Genomic DNA, 16,424 nt, shown 5'->3' on the forward strand with positions numbered 1-16,424 from the left:
AGCCAAAGTGTGGTATACAATATGTAGGACAAACAGGACGGTAATTTTATAAACGAAAACAGGAACATCTATACCGCATCCGAAAACCTAAGAAATTCAAAAGTATAATTTATCAACATTTAGGTTAACACAACCAGATTTCAACCGCTCGAAACGATGCAGAAACAAAAAGGGCAATCGCATTAACAATTTGAGGATACCTGAAAATTATCGAACTGTCTTTGAATAAAAGACTTTAACAGCTTATCTTCTGGGTCTAAATGACAATATACTTGAACAAAGGAACATATCTATTACTCCTTCCATTTATATGATGAGTATTATGGATAAAGGGACAACAACATAATAAGTTTCCTTGCAATTGTATCAATCGATATAAAAGAATTAAACATCGTATAAAATTATGTATCTCCCTCATGCAAAGCTCTGATTCCTTTCACGAATTTGGCTAAACTTTTTGGACCTTTTGGACCTTTTGGATTATAGCTCTTCATCTTTTATATAAGCTTTGGATTTCAAATATTTTGGCCACGAGCATTACTGAAGAGACATGTATTGTCGAAATGCGCATCTGGTGCAAGAAAATTGGTACCGTTAATTTTATTATACACTTAGTAATCAATCTTAAACCTATAATAAAATACATTACCTAGTGACACAATCACATTAAATAATGGTGAAACCACATTGTATAATGACAAACCCATATTAAGTCATGACATAACTATATCAAGTCAATACGAAACCATATCGTGTAGTATCGGAATATCCTTAAGTAATGACTACTAGCTATATATAGTACTCCATATTGAGTTATATCAAAACATCATTTTTTTTTAGTAATGTCAAAACCATATAAAGTAAATACAAAATAGCATTAAGTAATGATTAAACAACATAACGTACATTGTTAAATTAGAGTTTCACATAATACAGCTGAGGCGTTCCATATAAGAGTTGTTCTGTTGTTGGGATGTACTAGCACCCTGCCAAGTCCACTTGTATTTGTAATATTTGTATTTTTATCGATCTGCTGCCTTAGGTCTTTTTCAACTCATTTTTAGTTTTAGGGGAGGGTTGGGATCCCGCTAACATGTTAATCCCCGCCACATTCTGTATGTATGTGCCTGTCTCAAGTCAGGAGTCTGTAATTCAGTGGTTGTCGTTTCTTTATGTATTACTTATTTGTTTTGTACATAAATTAGGCCGTTAGTTTCTCGTTTGAATTGTTTTACATTGTCACTTCGATTCCAGGTCTTTTATAGCTGACTATGCAATATGGACTTTGCTCATTGTTGAAGGTCGTACGATGAGCTTTGGTTGTTAATGTCTGTGTCAATTGATCTCCTTTGGAGAGTTGTCTCATTGGGAATCATACCACATCTTCTTTTTTGTATGTAATCTGATTTAAACGAACGAAATATAAAGTATACCAATCCAAAAAAATAGCATTCCAATGACAATAAACATTTAAGAATCTGGTCTTTTCTATGCACAGATCCATTTATGTCAACTTTCGGATCTCAAAACAGCATATGCCCGTGAAGTAGTGATGTAACCTTAAATGCAAAATATCATTATTTGCCCAAAAATATTTAAGAGATAACTGTATTGTATTTGAAGCTTTAAGGACGTCCATCGGTTGTTTTACTGTCGCAAATTTAGTTACCTTGGCGACGCGTAGCATATTTATCTATATTATAATGTAATATATCTACAGAGATTTGTTTTAAAACAGAACATTAATAAAAAGTTTAACATATTCTACACTCACTGGATTATTTCCGTACTGTTGACCCATTAGACCTCGATGCTGAAAGAACAATGATGTTAATGACCATGCTATTTAATCGATTAAATGTTCCACTTGCGGCAAACGAGGGCCCACTAACGTGCATTGAATATCTTGGTATTGTGTTAGATACAGATAAAGTACAGGCCAGATTACCGGCAAATAAAGAAGAAATAATTTGCAAATATATACTTTCCATAGTTCAAAAGTCAACATGTACGAAAAGATAATTACTTCAACTTTTAGACTATTTAGACTTTGCATTACATGTTATTGTTTCCTATCTTATAAAGTTATCCACTAAGGTCAAAGAACCTCATTTCTATGTCAGTTTACGCAAAGAATGTCGAGTTTACCTAGAATTAGGGCACCGATTTCTACATAATTGGAACGGAATAAGCAAGTTTTGCGACTCCAATTATACTTCTAAATTCGATATGCAAATATACACTTATGCCTCTTCTACAAAATTGGTACGGAATCTATTATCAAGGAAAATGGTTTTGCCCGATGTGGCCTAAAGAATAACTTCTTTTAACGATAAATTTTATCCATGGCATTTTTAGAGCTTTATCCGATAGTGGTGTTAAGAATGGAAATGCCAGAAAATCCTCTTTCTTTGTGACAATGAGACAACTGCAGCAATTTAAAAAAAGGTGGATCAAAACGTTTAGAAATTATTAAGCTTATGCAACAGTTAACGTGTGGTGCACATGTGTAAACAACTTCCAGATATCTGCAAAACATATCGAGGATCGTAAAAATAACGTGAGTGACGCTTTATCTCGTTTACAGATAGAAAAATTCCAATGTCTCGCTCCACACAACTTCTTAAGTGTTTACAACGTTATGTGGTGTTGAATGAAATAGTCTAACAATTATGAATAGATGAAGATTGATGCTAATACAACCAGATCTTTGTACAATATAGGTTTTTCTCACTTTGTTAGACATTTGTTGCTGAATGGCAAATGAATGGTATTACATATAACTCATATAATCTACCTCTTACCAGAAGACATTCTCAACTTCTTTATAGCATCTTTTTTTTTTTTTTTTAAGTTTTGTAAATCAAACACACTGCTATGAAAATTTGTTTATGTGATAAAAGACATGCTTATTTAAAGTCAGGATATCATAATCCCCTAGAATCGCCTCTTGGTGAATTTTGACGAAGACTCGCTCTGATTTTTAAATCTGTCAAACGCATACAAGTCCCACAAACTTATTGCTGAATGGTATTCCATATAATTCACATGATCTACCTCTTACCGGAAGACATTCTCATCTACTTTAAAGCACCTTGTTTTAAAGTTTTGAAAATCAAACACACAACTATGAAAATTTATTTATGTGGTAAAAGACATGCTTATGGTCAGCTTATTCGAAGACAACAATAAAAAATATAGGTCACCGATGAGTTAAAAAAGAGATTTCAATTTCAATGCCAAAAAATAGCATTTTTGCACCAAAGGAAGATAATTTGGAGCTTTGTCAATGGTCTCTACGGGTGCCGCATGTGGAGCAGGATCTGCTTACCCTTCCGGAGCACCTGAGAATCACCCCTAGTTTTTGGTGGGGTTCGTGTTGTTTATTCTTTAGTTTTCTGTGTTGTGTCATGTCTGCTGTTGTTTTTCTGTTTGTCTTTTTAATTTTTAGCCATGGCGTTGTCAGTTTGTTTTAGATTTACGAGTTTGACTGTCCCTTTTGTATCTTTCGTCCCTCTTTTAAAAGTCACCTGGGGCCAACACGACTGATTTGTTTGGAATTATTTGTGTACCGTATGATAATGTAACAACTGCTAAAGGTAATTAATAAAATTTGTTATGAAAAAAAATGTTTAACTTTTTTTCTGAAAATCTTATACCCGCAAGCCTCCTTAATATGAATTTCGATAGGAACGTGCATAGTATGAAAGAGATATTCCGGGCATTAAGCTTTTTTTTAGGCATCTAATTATATAGTTTAAAATGGACATGGAATCTTGGATCATTTATGGTATTTCAAATGATTGACATGAATAAACAAATTAATAGTTATATATACAATACTTTACTTCATAAAAAATAATACATGCATATGTAAGATTTAATTACAATTGAATCATCTAGAAAAGATTAAAGATATATTTCAGATAAAATGACATTATATATAAAGAGTAAACAGAGAAACTTGAACCTTTATTTTCTATGTTCGCTGGACCGTGAAAATGGGGTCAAAAGTCTAATTTGGCTTTAAAATTAGTAAGATCAAAATATCATAAGCAACATGTGTACTAAGTTTCAAGTTGATTGGACTTCAGCTTCATCAAAAACTACCTTCACCAAAAACTTAAAACCTGAAGTGGGACGAAAGAACGGACGGAAAAACCAACGAAAGGACGAATGGACGCACAGACCAGAAAACATAATGGCCTTCTACTATAGTAGATTGGGCATAACAATCAGTAATATACAACACAATTAAAATCTTTACAAACTGTATAAAATAACAAATAACATGAATAAATCTGTTTTAGATCCATTAAATGTCTACAATTCCTGAACATGACATACTATAATCCTCATATTGTAACATGTGCAATTCATTTTATCTACTATAGTATACACTGAATACACAGATATTCAGTGCCATATATCGGTAATAAAAGCAGTTGAGACATCAAGCATATAGATACAAAAAGACAAACATGTTAGTACAAAATACAAAGCCTTATTTGCTCCTATGTTTCCAATTTTAAATTTACATTTCAAAGTCATACATGCATGCATCAACGATTCCAGTGACAAATATACACACAAACCTACACATTTTAGTAGAGTTAAATACATTTGTATTTATGTCTTATCAATATTTCAAGATATGTCCAAGGAAAAATTGTGACAACTGCATCGACATTGACTTCAATTTTATATATTTTAGCATACTTTTCAAACTTGTTGATATCCTTCTTTATCGACTTCATGTTTATGTTTTGGCCTTTTCTTCTTTCTTGTTGGAGGTTCATATGGCCATGGATATTCATTCCCATTAATAACACATCCTTTTCGATCGTATGTATTTATCAAATCTTTCCATGTATTATGACACCTTAGTAACTTTTTATTACCTATTTGAAATAAAGATAATTATGCATTGAAATTTATTTGATTCAGAAACAAGAAAATGGTAGTAAATTTTTTTTACTAATCCTACATGATTTTATAGATGTAAAGTTAAAAGAATGCATTAACCCTTCAAAGACTGATTTATATTGACTTGAACATCGATCACTGCATGCATTACTATGACATGCAAAATAAGTTATGCGCACAATGAAGAAAAATACATTTGTTAATCAATTTCTTCTGAATACTATTGTGTTGTCTTCAAGTCTACTTAATATAGCTATATATGAGTACTATTATGTCTCAGCGAGTATACTTGTTATCATAATGATTTCTTAAGTTAATTTTTTTCAGGGTATCATTTTCATCGTTGAATGTTATTGCAAACGACAGGTTTGTAAACCGTTTCATTCCTATTATACAAAATATATTGCTATATTCCTAAGACTATAATTTCTGATAAGTTAACAATTATCTAACCTATGATAAATAGACCCTTCCTTGCTCTTGTTAATGCCACATTGATCTGATGTTCGTCGGTAATTAAACCAAGATTCTTTGCGCACCATCCCAACGTCGGATTTTTCTCTATCATACAATCAGGTAATGATCTTGCTAGACTGAATATAACGTAGTCCCATTCCCCACCTGAAAAAGTACCAAATTGAATAATTTCATTGGATATATAAAATATGATAAGTCTAAAATACTATCAAGATAGAAAGTTGCAGGAAACACAGCAAAACATTTATAATCTCATTGAAATAGATCAATTACTATACAAGAGGAGCGAAATATATCAGAGGGACATTTGAACAGACGGTTAACAATAACAACTCACCTTATAATTGCACAACGCAATACAAAGAGTGGCTCAGCGTTAATGGCAACCTCTTTTTTGGTTTAAAAAAATATCAGAATAAATATTAAAGGCGGAAAGACAAAGCATTTTATAAATTTAAAACATTTTTTTTTTGTGTTTCGGAGGCTTACTCAAGTTCTGACACGGAAAAAACAAAAAAAGCATCATATCGAGAAACCTTACCTGAATCAACCAACTCGAATCAAATAAATGTAAAATTGTGCCGTGGAAATTGTGTTAGCTAAATGGCTAAGTTGTTGTTTTAACGCCCCTTTTTAGCGCCATTTTTGGGTATGTTGTGGCGCCCAGTTTTTATTGTTGGAGGAAATCGGAATGCCCGTAGAAAATCACCAACCTTCGGTAGGAAAAACTCACTTTATGTATCAATTTGATTGGGGACAGAGAATCTCCACCATTTATATAAGATCTATAAATGGTCTTTTTTTACATGTTGGAGATGACAAGTAAGGACTTTTATAACCCGTGCCTGAGAGAGATATGAAGATTTGTTCACCAGAGAGGATTTATATTCCACGAGGGCTCTGCTAAGGGAAATGGATGTTTTATTCCATTTATGCCTTTGCTTTGTTTACTATCTGAGTATAACATGTGAATGAACATACTTTTTTTCTTATCAGCTCCTTTATATAACTAAACAAGACATAAACATGGTTGAAATTATCCCACGTGTTATTGAACAAATCTTATTATTCCATATTGGTATTATTTTAGTAGGTTTCTCTATATGAAGTGGATTTTGAATAAAAAAGCATATTCACATGAGAAAGTGATATTCACCGCTTTTACGTGCAACGTTAGGTTAAAATGTTTCGTGTAAAATAAGTTTTGGAATATGTTTGTCATTAAATACATTTTCTTTTCTCGGAATATGGAATAAACAATTACTGTCTTCTGTTTCGGTAAATATGGGGTTTAATTGACTTATGAAAAACTGATATTCACTTCGGCCATCGGCCTCAGTGGATATCAGTTTTTCAAAATTCAATAAAACCGCATATTTACCTCATCAAAAGACAGTAATTGTATAATATTCCCCTCTCAGTATCATATTCCCTTCTGAAATGTCGGGACTAAATTATGCGACGTGACGCGTGGTTAATGTACATAACGTCTTCAACTTCTTGTTTTGTAAATAGACATAGCAAATATCATTATCTTGCACAAATTTATTTCAGACTTTAAAACAAAAAGACTAATAAATTACTTTCTATCAGTACTTTTTATCAATGTATGTTTCATAGTTTATTAGTGAAAACTCAGCCGCAGAAGACTGCGTAACAGGAGCATATTTATATACACAATATTAATTACAACATAGTTCATAATACAAACAGAATACATTTTTAAATTATACATCGTCGTGTTTAGTATTCACAACAAGCGGATGAGGAAAATAATGTATGCAAACTATTATTTGGTGTTCAGATAATAAACAAAGCATAGGCAGTGCCTGTGGAATAAAATATTGGCCTCGGGAGATATGAAGATTTCTTCACAATCGAAAAATCATATAGGTACTGTAAACTAATGTATATTATTCAATACATTCTAGCATTAATTTATTTGTTGGGGGTTACCAGACAGTGGTAGGATGCCCCTTGTGGCCGTACGTTATGCATCATAAAATTAACACGACAAACAAACAAAAAACATGTTATAACTAAACATTTTAATGATATCGAATTATTCCCAAATGGAGGATTTCTTCTCCCCAATGGATTCAACATATAATTCGGAGTAAATTCTTTAAAAGATCTGTGCAAACTATTTAAAACTGCAAACTATGGTTAAGATAAAAAAAAAAAAAAAAAAAAAAAGCAAAAAAAGTATAAAATTTCGTTTTTGAGATTTAGTAAAACCGAATTGACACAAGGCCATATTAAGCAATATTGACCAAATAACAGGTCATTAGTGTACAATATCCATTGAAGACATAAAAAATAGGCTTTAAAACAATAATGTATTGTAAAGAAATAAAGACAATATCAAAGCACCTATAATTTGTTTGAATGACAAGATAACTTATATTTCATTGCATTTTGGATTTGTGAATACATTGATCGCAATGCTCTTCAACTTCGAACTTTATTTGGTTTTTTTTATTATATTTGTGGATTCGAGCCTCATTGATGAGTCTTTTGTAGATGAAAAGCGCGTTTGACGTATATATACAATTTAGTCCTGGTATCTATGATGAGTTTGTTTATGTATTTATATTTTTGATCTTCAAAACATATATAACACATATATAAACTGTATAAGAAGTTCATAGTGAGAGCTTCTTATTATTTTTGAAAAAAAAGTTTGCCACCAAGTTATACTGTATCTATCATCTGATGATAAGATGTTATTCATATTCTTACCCTGACTTGATACAACAGTATTGACGCTAACATCCCGAAATTTAGCTTTTTCTAAAGCAGAATGTATGGCGCTACATTGTGCATTATACTGAGACATGATGTTGATAGTTATCTCATTTTTCTTCCCCTTTGTTGTGAAAACTTTCTCTTTATCATGAAGATGACGATATACTTTCATCTGAAATTGATCAACAAAGTAACAAATTATGTCCTAAATACATATGAACATTTTTAACCTTGAAATTACTATATTTGATCATATTTTTAAGTTTTATCATCGTTCAAGTCTTTAAGTCATCATAAGGAGATCATTATTTTCCTGTGATATAGAAATTTTTATGAGAGATATGAGCTCCTTTGGATTAACAAACAATTTAAACTATTTTCAACTCTTTACGTCTATCAATTTCCTCTACGACTTCTTGACCTTATAAAATTATTACCAAATGTTATCTGAATCCATATACATACGGGATACCAACGAATATTCGAGTATCGTGCGGTAGTACCGAGTACCAAATATCAATACGCTACTCTATTAATCGATTTCCTGCCTCAATATTGCTGTTCCGTAAAAAGCTCTTTATAAAAATTAATCAGTAATCACTGATCAATCTTACTAGTAAACAAATACGTTTTTATTTCGAATGCTTGTCCTTCATTGACACTAAAAATGAGTCCGAAAATACGAGGGCTATACCTTGGCTTATCCGACACATCGATACCGTCAGAGTAAATATTTTCACCATCAATACTGCTATTTACAAGGTTGCAAAACTGAATGTCCACACGAATAGTTCACAAGAAAATGTTTCAACATAGAATACATTCATTCCATCATCTGCTGAATTTCAGTGAACTTAAATTATCATGCCTTTGAATACACTAAATGTGTTTTCTCAGCGATTACCAAATACTATTGTTTGACATTGTTTGTCCTCGTTATTATTTTCAAATAGGCGTTCATTAAATTATATTGATTAGATTATTATTTTGTTTTTAATTTAACTGTTTATTGTTCACCGATCTTCAAAGTTAACAAAACATGAAGTTTTGTCAGAAATATCGGTCAATCTATTACTTGATACCCCTAAAATGATAATTTTAGTCGGTGCAAAGTTTTTGGTTACAATCTAAAAACTATCAAGAAAGAGAGATACTGAAATCATTGAAAAATTGACAGATTAATAATATCGTCAAGTAATTCAATATGTCCGAATTGTCAGCGGACTCAAATGACGTATTGTACGCCTTTAAGTGATTTTTCTCTCTAAAACTATAGCAGTTACATATAGCAAAAATGATCAGAAAAGTAAGTTCTTCAAATAGTCACATATCTTATATGATGTTATATCGTCTGTCAACTAATTAAAGTAATACTGCCTTTGATTACTAGTACTAAATAACTATATTTTGTTTTGAATTTCGTGTTTATCTTTTTATCTTGACCCATTCCTTAATATTGAAACCAGAAGACGACTTAGCTTTGTGGTGGCGCTGGTGTCAACATGGAAGAACCGGTCAACATCTTACGATATGCATTACAGTACCTCTGGACAATGCAGCTTTTTAAAATTCTAACTTCCTGTCTTGTATATTGTTAATCAATAATCATAAATCGGACCAAATTTGAGGTAGGGCCAACTTACCCAAGTATTTTTTTCACAGAAGGACCAGTTTTAATAAGTGCTATTTACAAATATTTTTTATGTCAAAAGGTATATTATGATATGCCTGGAAAATAGGTAATCTACCCCCCCCCCCCCCCCCAAAAAAAGGAGAAAGAATGAAAGTCAAAATCAAATAAGCGGAATTGGTTTTTTTTCTTTTTTTGGGGTTGAAATATTAAATTGTTATGTTACTTTCACATTTTTTTTGGATGCTTGTTTAATTGCTTGAGTCACACTGAAGTCGGTTCTTGTACACAAACATTTACACGAGAATTGATAGTGGCCCAAAATGTGTTAAACACATAACAAAAAAGGCCATAGCGGAAAAATTCCCAACAATAACAATATTTTTTCGTAGTCTTGACAAGAATGATTAAGAAATGGTATGATATGTAAAAAATGCAGACAGTAATTGTATCGCCAATTCACCAACTGTGTAGATACTAGTACTGAAATTTTTACATTGTACCAACATCCACACACCGGTACCTAAGTCTTCAGAACATCACAGAACAAATCAATTATATTGAATTTGAAGCATTTGAACTGGTACACGTTTCTCGCTAAAATAGCCTCCTTTGAGGGTTTTAAAAAATCATTCTGACACTCGACACCCGTTATATATCTAGTTCGAGGTTGAAGTCAGAAGAAACAGTGGGAACTTTGAACTAGATAACTGCGAGGACTCTCAGATCTGTTTTTAGCGTTTAATTTTTCATTTGGACATACAAGTACTTGGCCACGTCCACTCTATGTTTTGTTAGATGTATTTCTATGTGTATGCAACTCATGAGTTAAGCCTTTTCCGACACAGATTTATAGTTTGTTCTAATGTTGTACTGTTACACCACTGTCCCATGTTAAGGAGAGAGTTCGGCTTCCATGAACATATTTAATCCCGCCACATGATATGTGTACCTGTTCCAAATCAGGACCCTGTAATTTAGTGGTTGTCGTTTGTTGTTGTGTTACTAATTTCTTTTAAGATAATTTTTTTAGGCCGCTAGCGTTTTGGTTTGACCATTTGTCATTTAGAGGTCTTTTAATGGATGTCTCTGTGTTACGGGCTGTGCTATTGGTGAAGCCGTACACTGACATATCATTATTTAATTTTTGCGTCATGTGGTCTCTTGTGTAGAGTTGTTACATTGACATTAATACCACATCTTCTTTTTATATTGTATTTTTGCTTTCGGTTCCACTTCTTGGAAATTAGAGACGTGTCTGTATATTTATAAATCTTTTAATTAAAAAGCATGGTTATATAACGCACACTCCTTAAGTAGAACAACATAATTTCCCCTAAAAACTCAATGTAATTGTATTTTCACATCAATCAATATATAAAAGTACCACATTTAAAATATTAAATCAACAACCCGATGCACACACATTACCTTCAATAAGGATAAAGTAAAGCAGTCTCCAGCTTTTTAGAAAGCTCAAACTTGAAATGTTCTTAATTGTTCGCATCAAAAAGACCAAACACTGCAAATCCAGGCTATTTCAAATTACAGTCACCTGGCGATATAGCTAATAAAATTAACGGTACCAATTTTCTTGCACCAGACGCGCATTTCGACAATACATGTCTCTTCAGTGATGCTCGTGGCCAAAATATTTGAAATCCAAAGCTTATATAAAAAAATGAAGAGCTATAATCCAAAAGGTCCAAAAAGTATAGCCAAATCCGTGAAATCAGAGCTTTGCATGAGGGAGATACATTCCTCAATCTATATTAAATTCTAATATTTTGTAACAGCATATTTTAATAACTCAAGAAATCCGTATTACTGGGCTGGTGATACCCTCGGGGACTAATAGTCCAACAGCAGAGGCATCGACCCAGTGGTAGTAATAAAATTAACGGTACCAGATATCCTACCTTAACCCGATTAACTACATCGTAAAACGCCAACAGATCATGTCGGTAGTCGAACACTCGACTCTTAAAAATCATGGGCCAGGTAAAATAAATCAGAACAGAGGTTAACGGATTCGTTAAATATTGTTATAAGACATTTAATCGGGAGCAATTTAGCAGTAACGGAAACAGTGCTGTTGACACGGCAGCGATGATAACAATCAACAATATTAATATACAAGATGACATAGAAAATTCCGAAACAGCCGTTACGTTGTTTCGGCGCGCAACTAGTTACTATTTGCAATATCACAAGGGACATACTCCTGAATACTAGTATTGATGGGTTTCGAAAATAGGATAAGAGAAAGGAATCTCTTAATAACTATGTCATCCTTGCTTATTAGCCCTGCTTACTTGTTTTATTGAGAAAATATTTGGACAGAGAATTAAAAAGAGGGACGAAAGATACCAAAGGGACAGTCAAACTCATAAATCATAAATCTAAAACAAACTGACAACGCCATGGCTAATAAACAACTGCGCCATGAGCGCATGATACGCCCGACGTCTTGTGTGGAAGTTTTATGCAATAATCATAAATAGCTCCTGAGAAAGTTTTAAGCAATAACCATATATTGTTTTTGAGACACGCCGGGACATGTGAAACCCCCAACCCTGTTTTTTTTTTACAAAAAACTAAATATCACTAATATAAAATTTTGAATCAAAACCAAAAAGATACAGATCTTTAGATTAATATAACAAAAAAGTGTGTAAAGTTTTAAGCAATAATCATAAATTATTTTTGAGATACGGCGCGACATGTAAAAAAAACTCCCCTGTTTAACAAAATACTCAAAAACTCCAAAATAAAGTTTTAAATCATCACCAAAAAGTATACAGATCTTAAGATTAATATAACAAAGAAGTGTGTAAAGTGTTAAGCAATGATCATAAATTGTTTTTGAGATACGGCACAACATGTACCCCCCTTTTTTTACAAAATACTCAATAACTCAAAAATGAAATTTTGAATGATCACCAAAAAGTATACAGATCTTTAGATTAATATAACAAAGACATGTGTAAAGTTTTAAGCAATAATCATAAATCGTTTTTGAGATATGGTACGACACGTATAAAAACCCTCCCCCTTTTTTTACAAAGTACTCAATAACTCAAAAATTAAGTTTTGAATCATCACCAAAAAGTATACAGATATTAAGATTAATATAACTAAGAAGTATTTAATGTTTTAAGCCATAGTCAAGAATCGTTTTTGAGATACGGTGCGACATGTGAAAAAACACACCCCTGTTTTAGTTACAAAGTGCCGTAACTCAAAAAATTTTAATCTTATTTTCACAAAAAAGTATACAGATCATTTGACCATCATAAGCAACAACTATTTTAAGTTTCATGAAATTTTGATAAGGCGTTCACAAGTTACGGCGCGACATGTTGACGCCGGACAGACGGACGGACGGACAGACGGACGGACAGACGGACGGACGGACAGACGGACAGTCGGACGAACAGACGGACGGACACCGGACATTTGTATACCATAATACGTCCCGTCAAAATTTTGACGGGCGTATAAAAATGAAAAAGACAAACAGACAAACAATAGTACACATGACACAACATAGAAAACCAAAGAATAAACAACATTGTCATTGACTTTCTAGTAAATCACAATGCACTCCTTGGTGAATAAACACACTAGATTTGCGTCGAATCAGATGTTGTTGAGCAGAGCGGCTCTTCTCGTTATACCGTAACACGGGCAAAATAGAATGACCCTCGTGGTACAACATCTACATTTAGTCAGCAGGATGCAGAAGACTTGATAATTTGCAAGGCACAGTAGTGTACGCACCTCTCCACCAAGGCAATACGAGCGATTATGATATCTGGCATTTGGAGCATAAATATCAATATACCAACTTAATGTATAAGGCAGACTCATCTACAAACGTTGGTTAGAGCAGAAAGCTGAAATTCCCAAATGGTTTGGGCATTTCTAGTGGTGTCAAGTACTGTAGCCATCCGTGTTATATTATTATGGAATGAAAAGGACCTAATACTGCATAATGATAAATAAAAGCGTTCCAACGACAGAAATATCAAGATCACAAGACTTTGGAATGCCTTATTTCAAGCTGAAGGTAATATAGACGACAGCTGGGATGGATGAGTTTGATGATACAATACCTTGTAGAGTTAACTAAATGGCATGTTTGAATCAAATAAAGTCACTATTGAAATCGTTGTTTTACCTCAGTTGTAAGGTGCACGAACACATATCAAAACCCTTATAACACAAGAAAAGAAACAGGTGCTCCAGTCAGACACATTGAATGCTCCCGATGCAGCTAAAAATTATTGGCTATCAAGTTTAGATCAGTGGGAATATTTATGTTTCACTGAAGGTCATTTTGGCGATACTGCAGTTGAAGCCATTGGCACAGATGTAAGGATAAGGTACTCGGCCTGTCTACCATCTGAGCACACATCTAGATATTGGAGACCAACAAGGTGTCCAACAAGATACCAAATATATTTGTTATCTTGTGTTAATTTTTCGAGGTTACATATGTTTATACCTTTTATTTGTTCTTAATATGTATAAAATGTGTCTTTTTTTATATATCATCTAAATATTTATCGTGCTAGGACGGTATAGGACTCGCGTACAGAGGAAGCATTATCAATAAGTCCACACAGTGAATGGCCTTATACAAGGTCAGGCTGTACAGTATTGGATGTGGTTGATTTGATTGGACTTGACAAAGAAAGTCGAGATGATAAAGTTGGTACAGGAGACCGTAAGATAGCTGCTTGTGTGTTGCTCCTGTAGCCATAGGTCCTGTTTAGACCTACATTAGTGTATCAAGGTGGACAAATTAGGACCAAGCAGAAGAAGTAGAGCGGTTATGCTCTTCCTTGCAGTTTTCAATATGTGGGATGGTACCAGGGGAAAAGACACGGCTTCATCACCTTTAGAAACACCTATCATTGTTTTGGTCACAAATTGAAGCAGTTCCGTACTTCCTAAGGCTTAACAATATATAGTTCTGGCAGTCTCTAAGTAGCTTGACCAACTGGTAAATCTGAAGAGCCTATTACGCAGAGTTGGTCCAGCTCACCAACAGTCTATGTTGTCCTGTCATAAATTTATTAACAACAAGGGTGCTTATATTTTGGACACTATCTGATCCATTGTTTTTTATAGCCATTTTCATTCATATTTAGAAATCAAGAGACTACCTTTAAACACCTTTGTGCATATACACTCACGAATCGCTAAGGCGGAAGGCATTCACACATTATACAATGGAATTGCAATTATGTCTTTCCTGTTCAGTACAAATTGGAGCCACACAGACGTGTATTTTACATTTTGTACCTCCCAATATTGCTGCAAGGGGAAAGGCGCAGTCAAAAACTGTTCGTAGCAGTTGGCAAACTGAAGCTCGACTTCACTAAACTGTTTCTAAGCTATGTCGCACCCAAGACTCCTGTCAGCAGCGAATGGAAGTATGTGAGAAAAATGTCTTGCTGAACATACTTTAGATAGCACAACATAGACAGTTGACTGTCATCTTTTACTGTCGGGATAGAGGTAACGGTGAAGGTGCAGCCCTTGTATTGACCATCATTCGCAGTGGTTTTACCGAGTTAAATTTCAACAACCATTCGTTTTATGAGAGGGAACATTGAACAGCCTTGCTCATATTGTGTTCTGGATAATTGTAAAGATTTTAAAAGATACGACGACAAAGAGCGATGCAATCTGAAATTATTCCTGAAGTCGGATGCACCGTTCCTTTCGCCAAAGTCATGCATGTTGTGAATGACTGTGGAATCTTATAGAAGTAGATTTTGCAGTTAGTCAACCATGCAATTTCCTTAACACAATCTAACCTTGATGGTTAACGATAATGCTATTATAATTTAAGAAATTCCATATCTACGATAGAAGCAAGGTAAATGAGGCCCTATGCCCTGCTAGCAAATTTTCACTAGCATATGATGGACTGTTTGCCATTAGCAGGAAAGTACCGATATTTGTACATGATTACGTGGTACTTTTCTCTTGGATTATACAAGATGCTTCGATTTGAACTAGCGATTAATTCACGGCAGAATTATATCCATGTAACCAATGTAGTGGCGCTGGTTTTCAGATCGTTAAACCATTCCACATCTGAGAATATGCTTTACAGAACATGATGACGAGTGACGACACGAGGACTATCTTCTATTTCTGTTGCATCACATTGAACACGTGTTTCTGCTGTCTACTAGATAATTGATTATATTCATCAGACATCATCAGGTTAAAACAGGTATTCTGTCAAATACATACATTTGACTTACTTTTGTACCATATTGAGCCGATAGCTTCAAATTCTATGGCAATTGTGATAATTGCAACACTCTAATCTTTAATATTTTATTAGCAGTAACATACCTATACCATCCGTATTTACAAACCTCTATTGAAACATTGCACTCGGGCATTTTTCATTTAGACCTAAGTGTATGTTTGCTAGACGGCTGCTGCAAGTATAACGGTCGGGATTCTTTTGTGAATAATATGTATCCCGCAGTTATTGTTCTTCTTCATTTATTTCTTCCTTTACGATATATAAATTTTGAACACAGTAAGAGTAATGTTGCCACATTTGAAAATTTATATAGTTGTATTGCTGATGATGTTTTGAAAGTACAAA

The 16,424-nt window shown here is 33.5% G+C and overlaps 1 protein-coding gene across 1 annotated transcript in view; it reads right to left on the bottom strand.

Moving 5' to 3' along the window:
• Positions 1 to 5,374: 5,374 nt before the first annotated feature.
• LOC143048382 (3'-5' exoribonuclease HELZ2-like) overlaps positions 5,375 to 16,424 on the bottom strand; it is a 44,496-nt gene continuing 33,446 nt past the window's right edge. Inside the window, exons 7-8 of the mRNA XM_076222048.1 lie at positions 8,146 to 8,323; positions 5,375 to 5,547 (exon numbers count right to left, since the gene is read on the bottom strand). Coding sequence (XP_076078163.1) covers positions 5,375 to 5,547; positions 8,146 to 8,323 — 351 coding nt within the window. The remainder of the gene's footprint in view (positions 5,548 to 8,145; positions 8,324 to 16,424) is intronic.

This window comes from Mytilus galloprovincialis, chromosome 10 (genome assembly GCF_965363235.1).
Source record: "Mytilus galloprovincialis chromosome 10, xbMytGall1.hap1.1, whole genome shotgun sequence".
Lineage (NCBI taxonomy): Eukaryota > Metazoa > Mollusca > Bivalvia > Mytilida > Mytilidae > Mytilus > Mytilus galloprovincialis.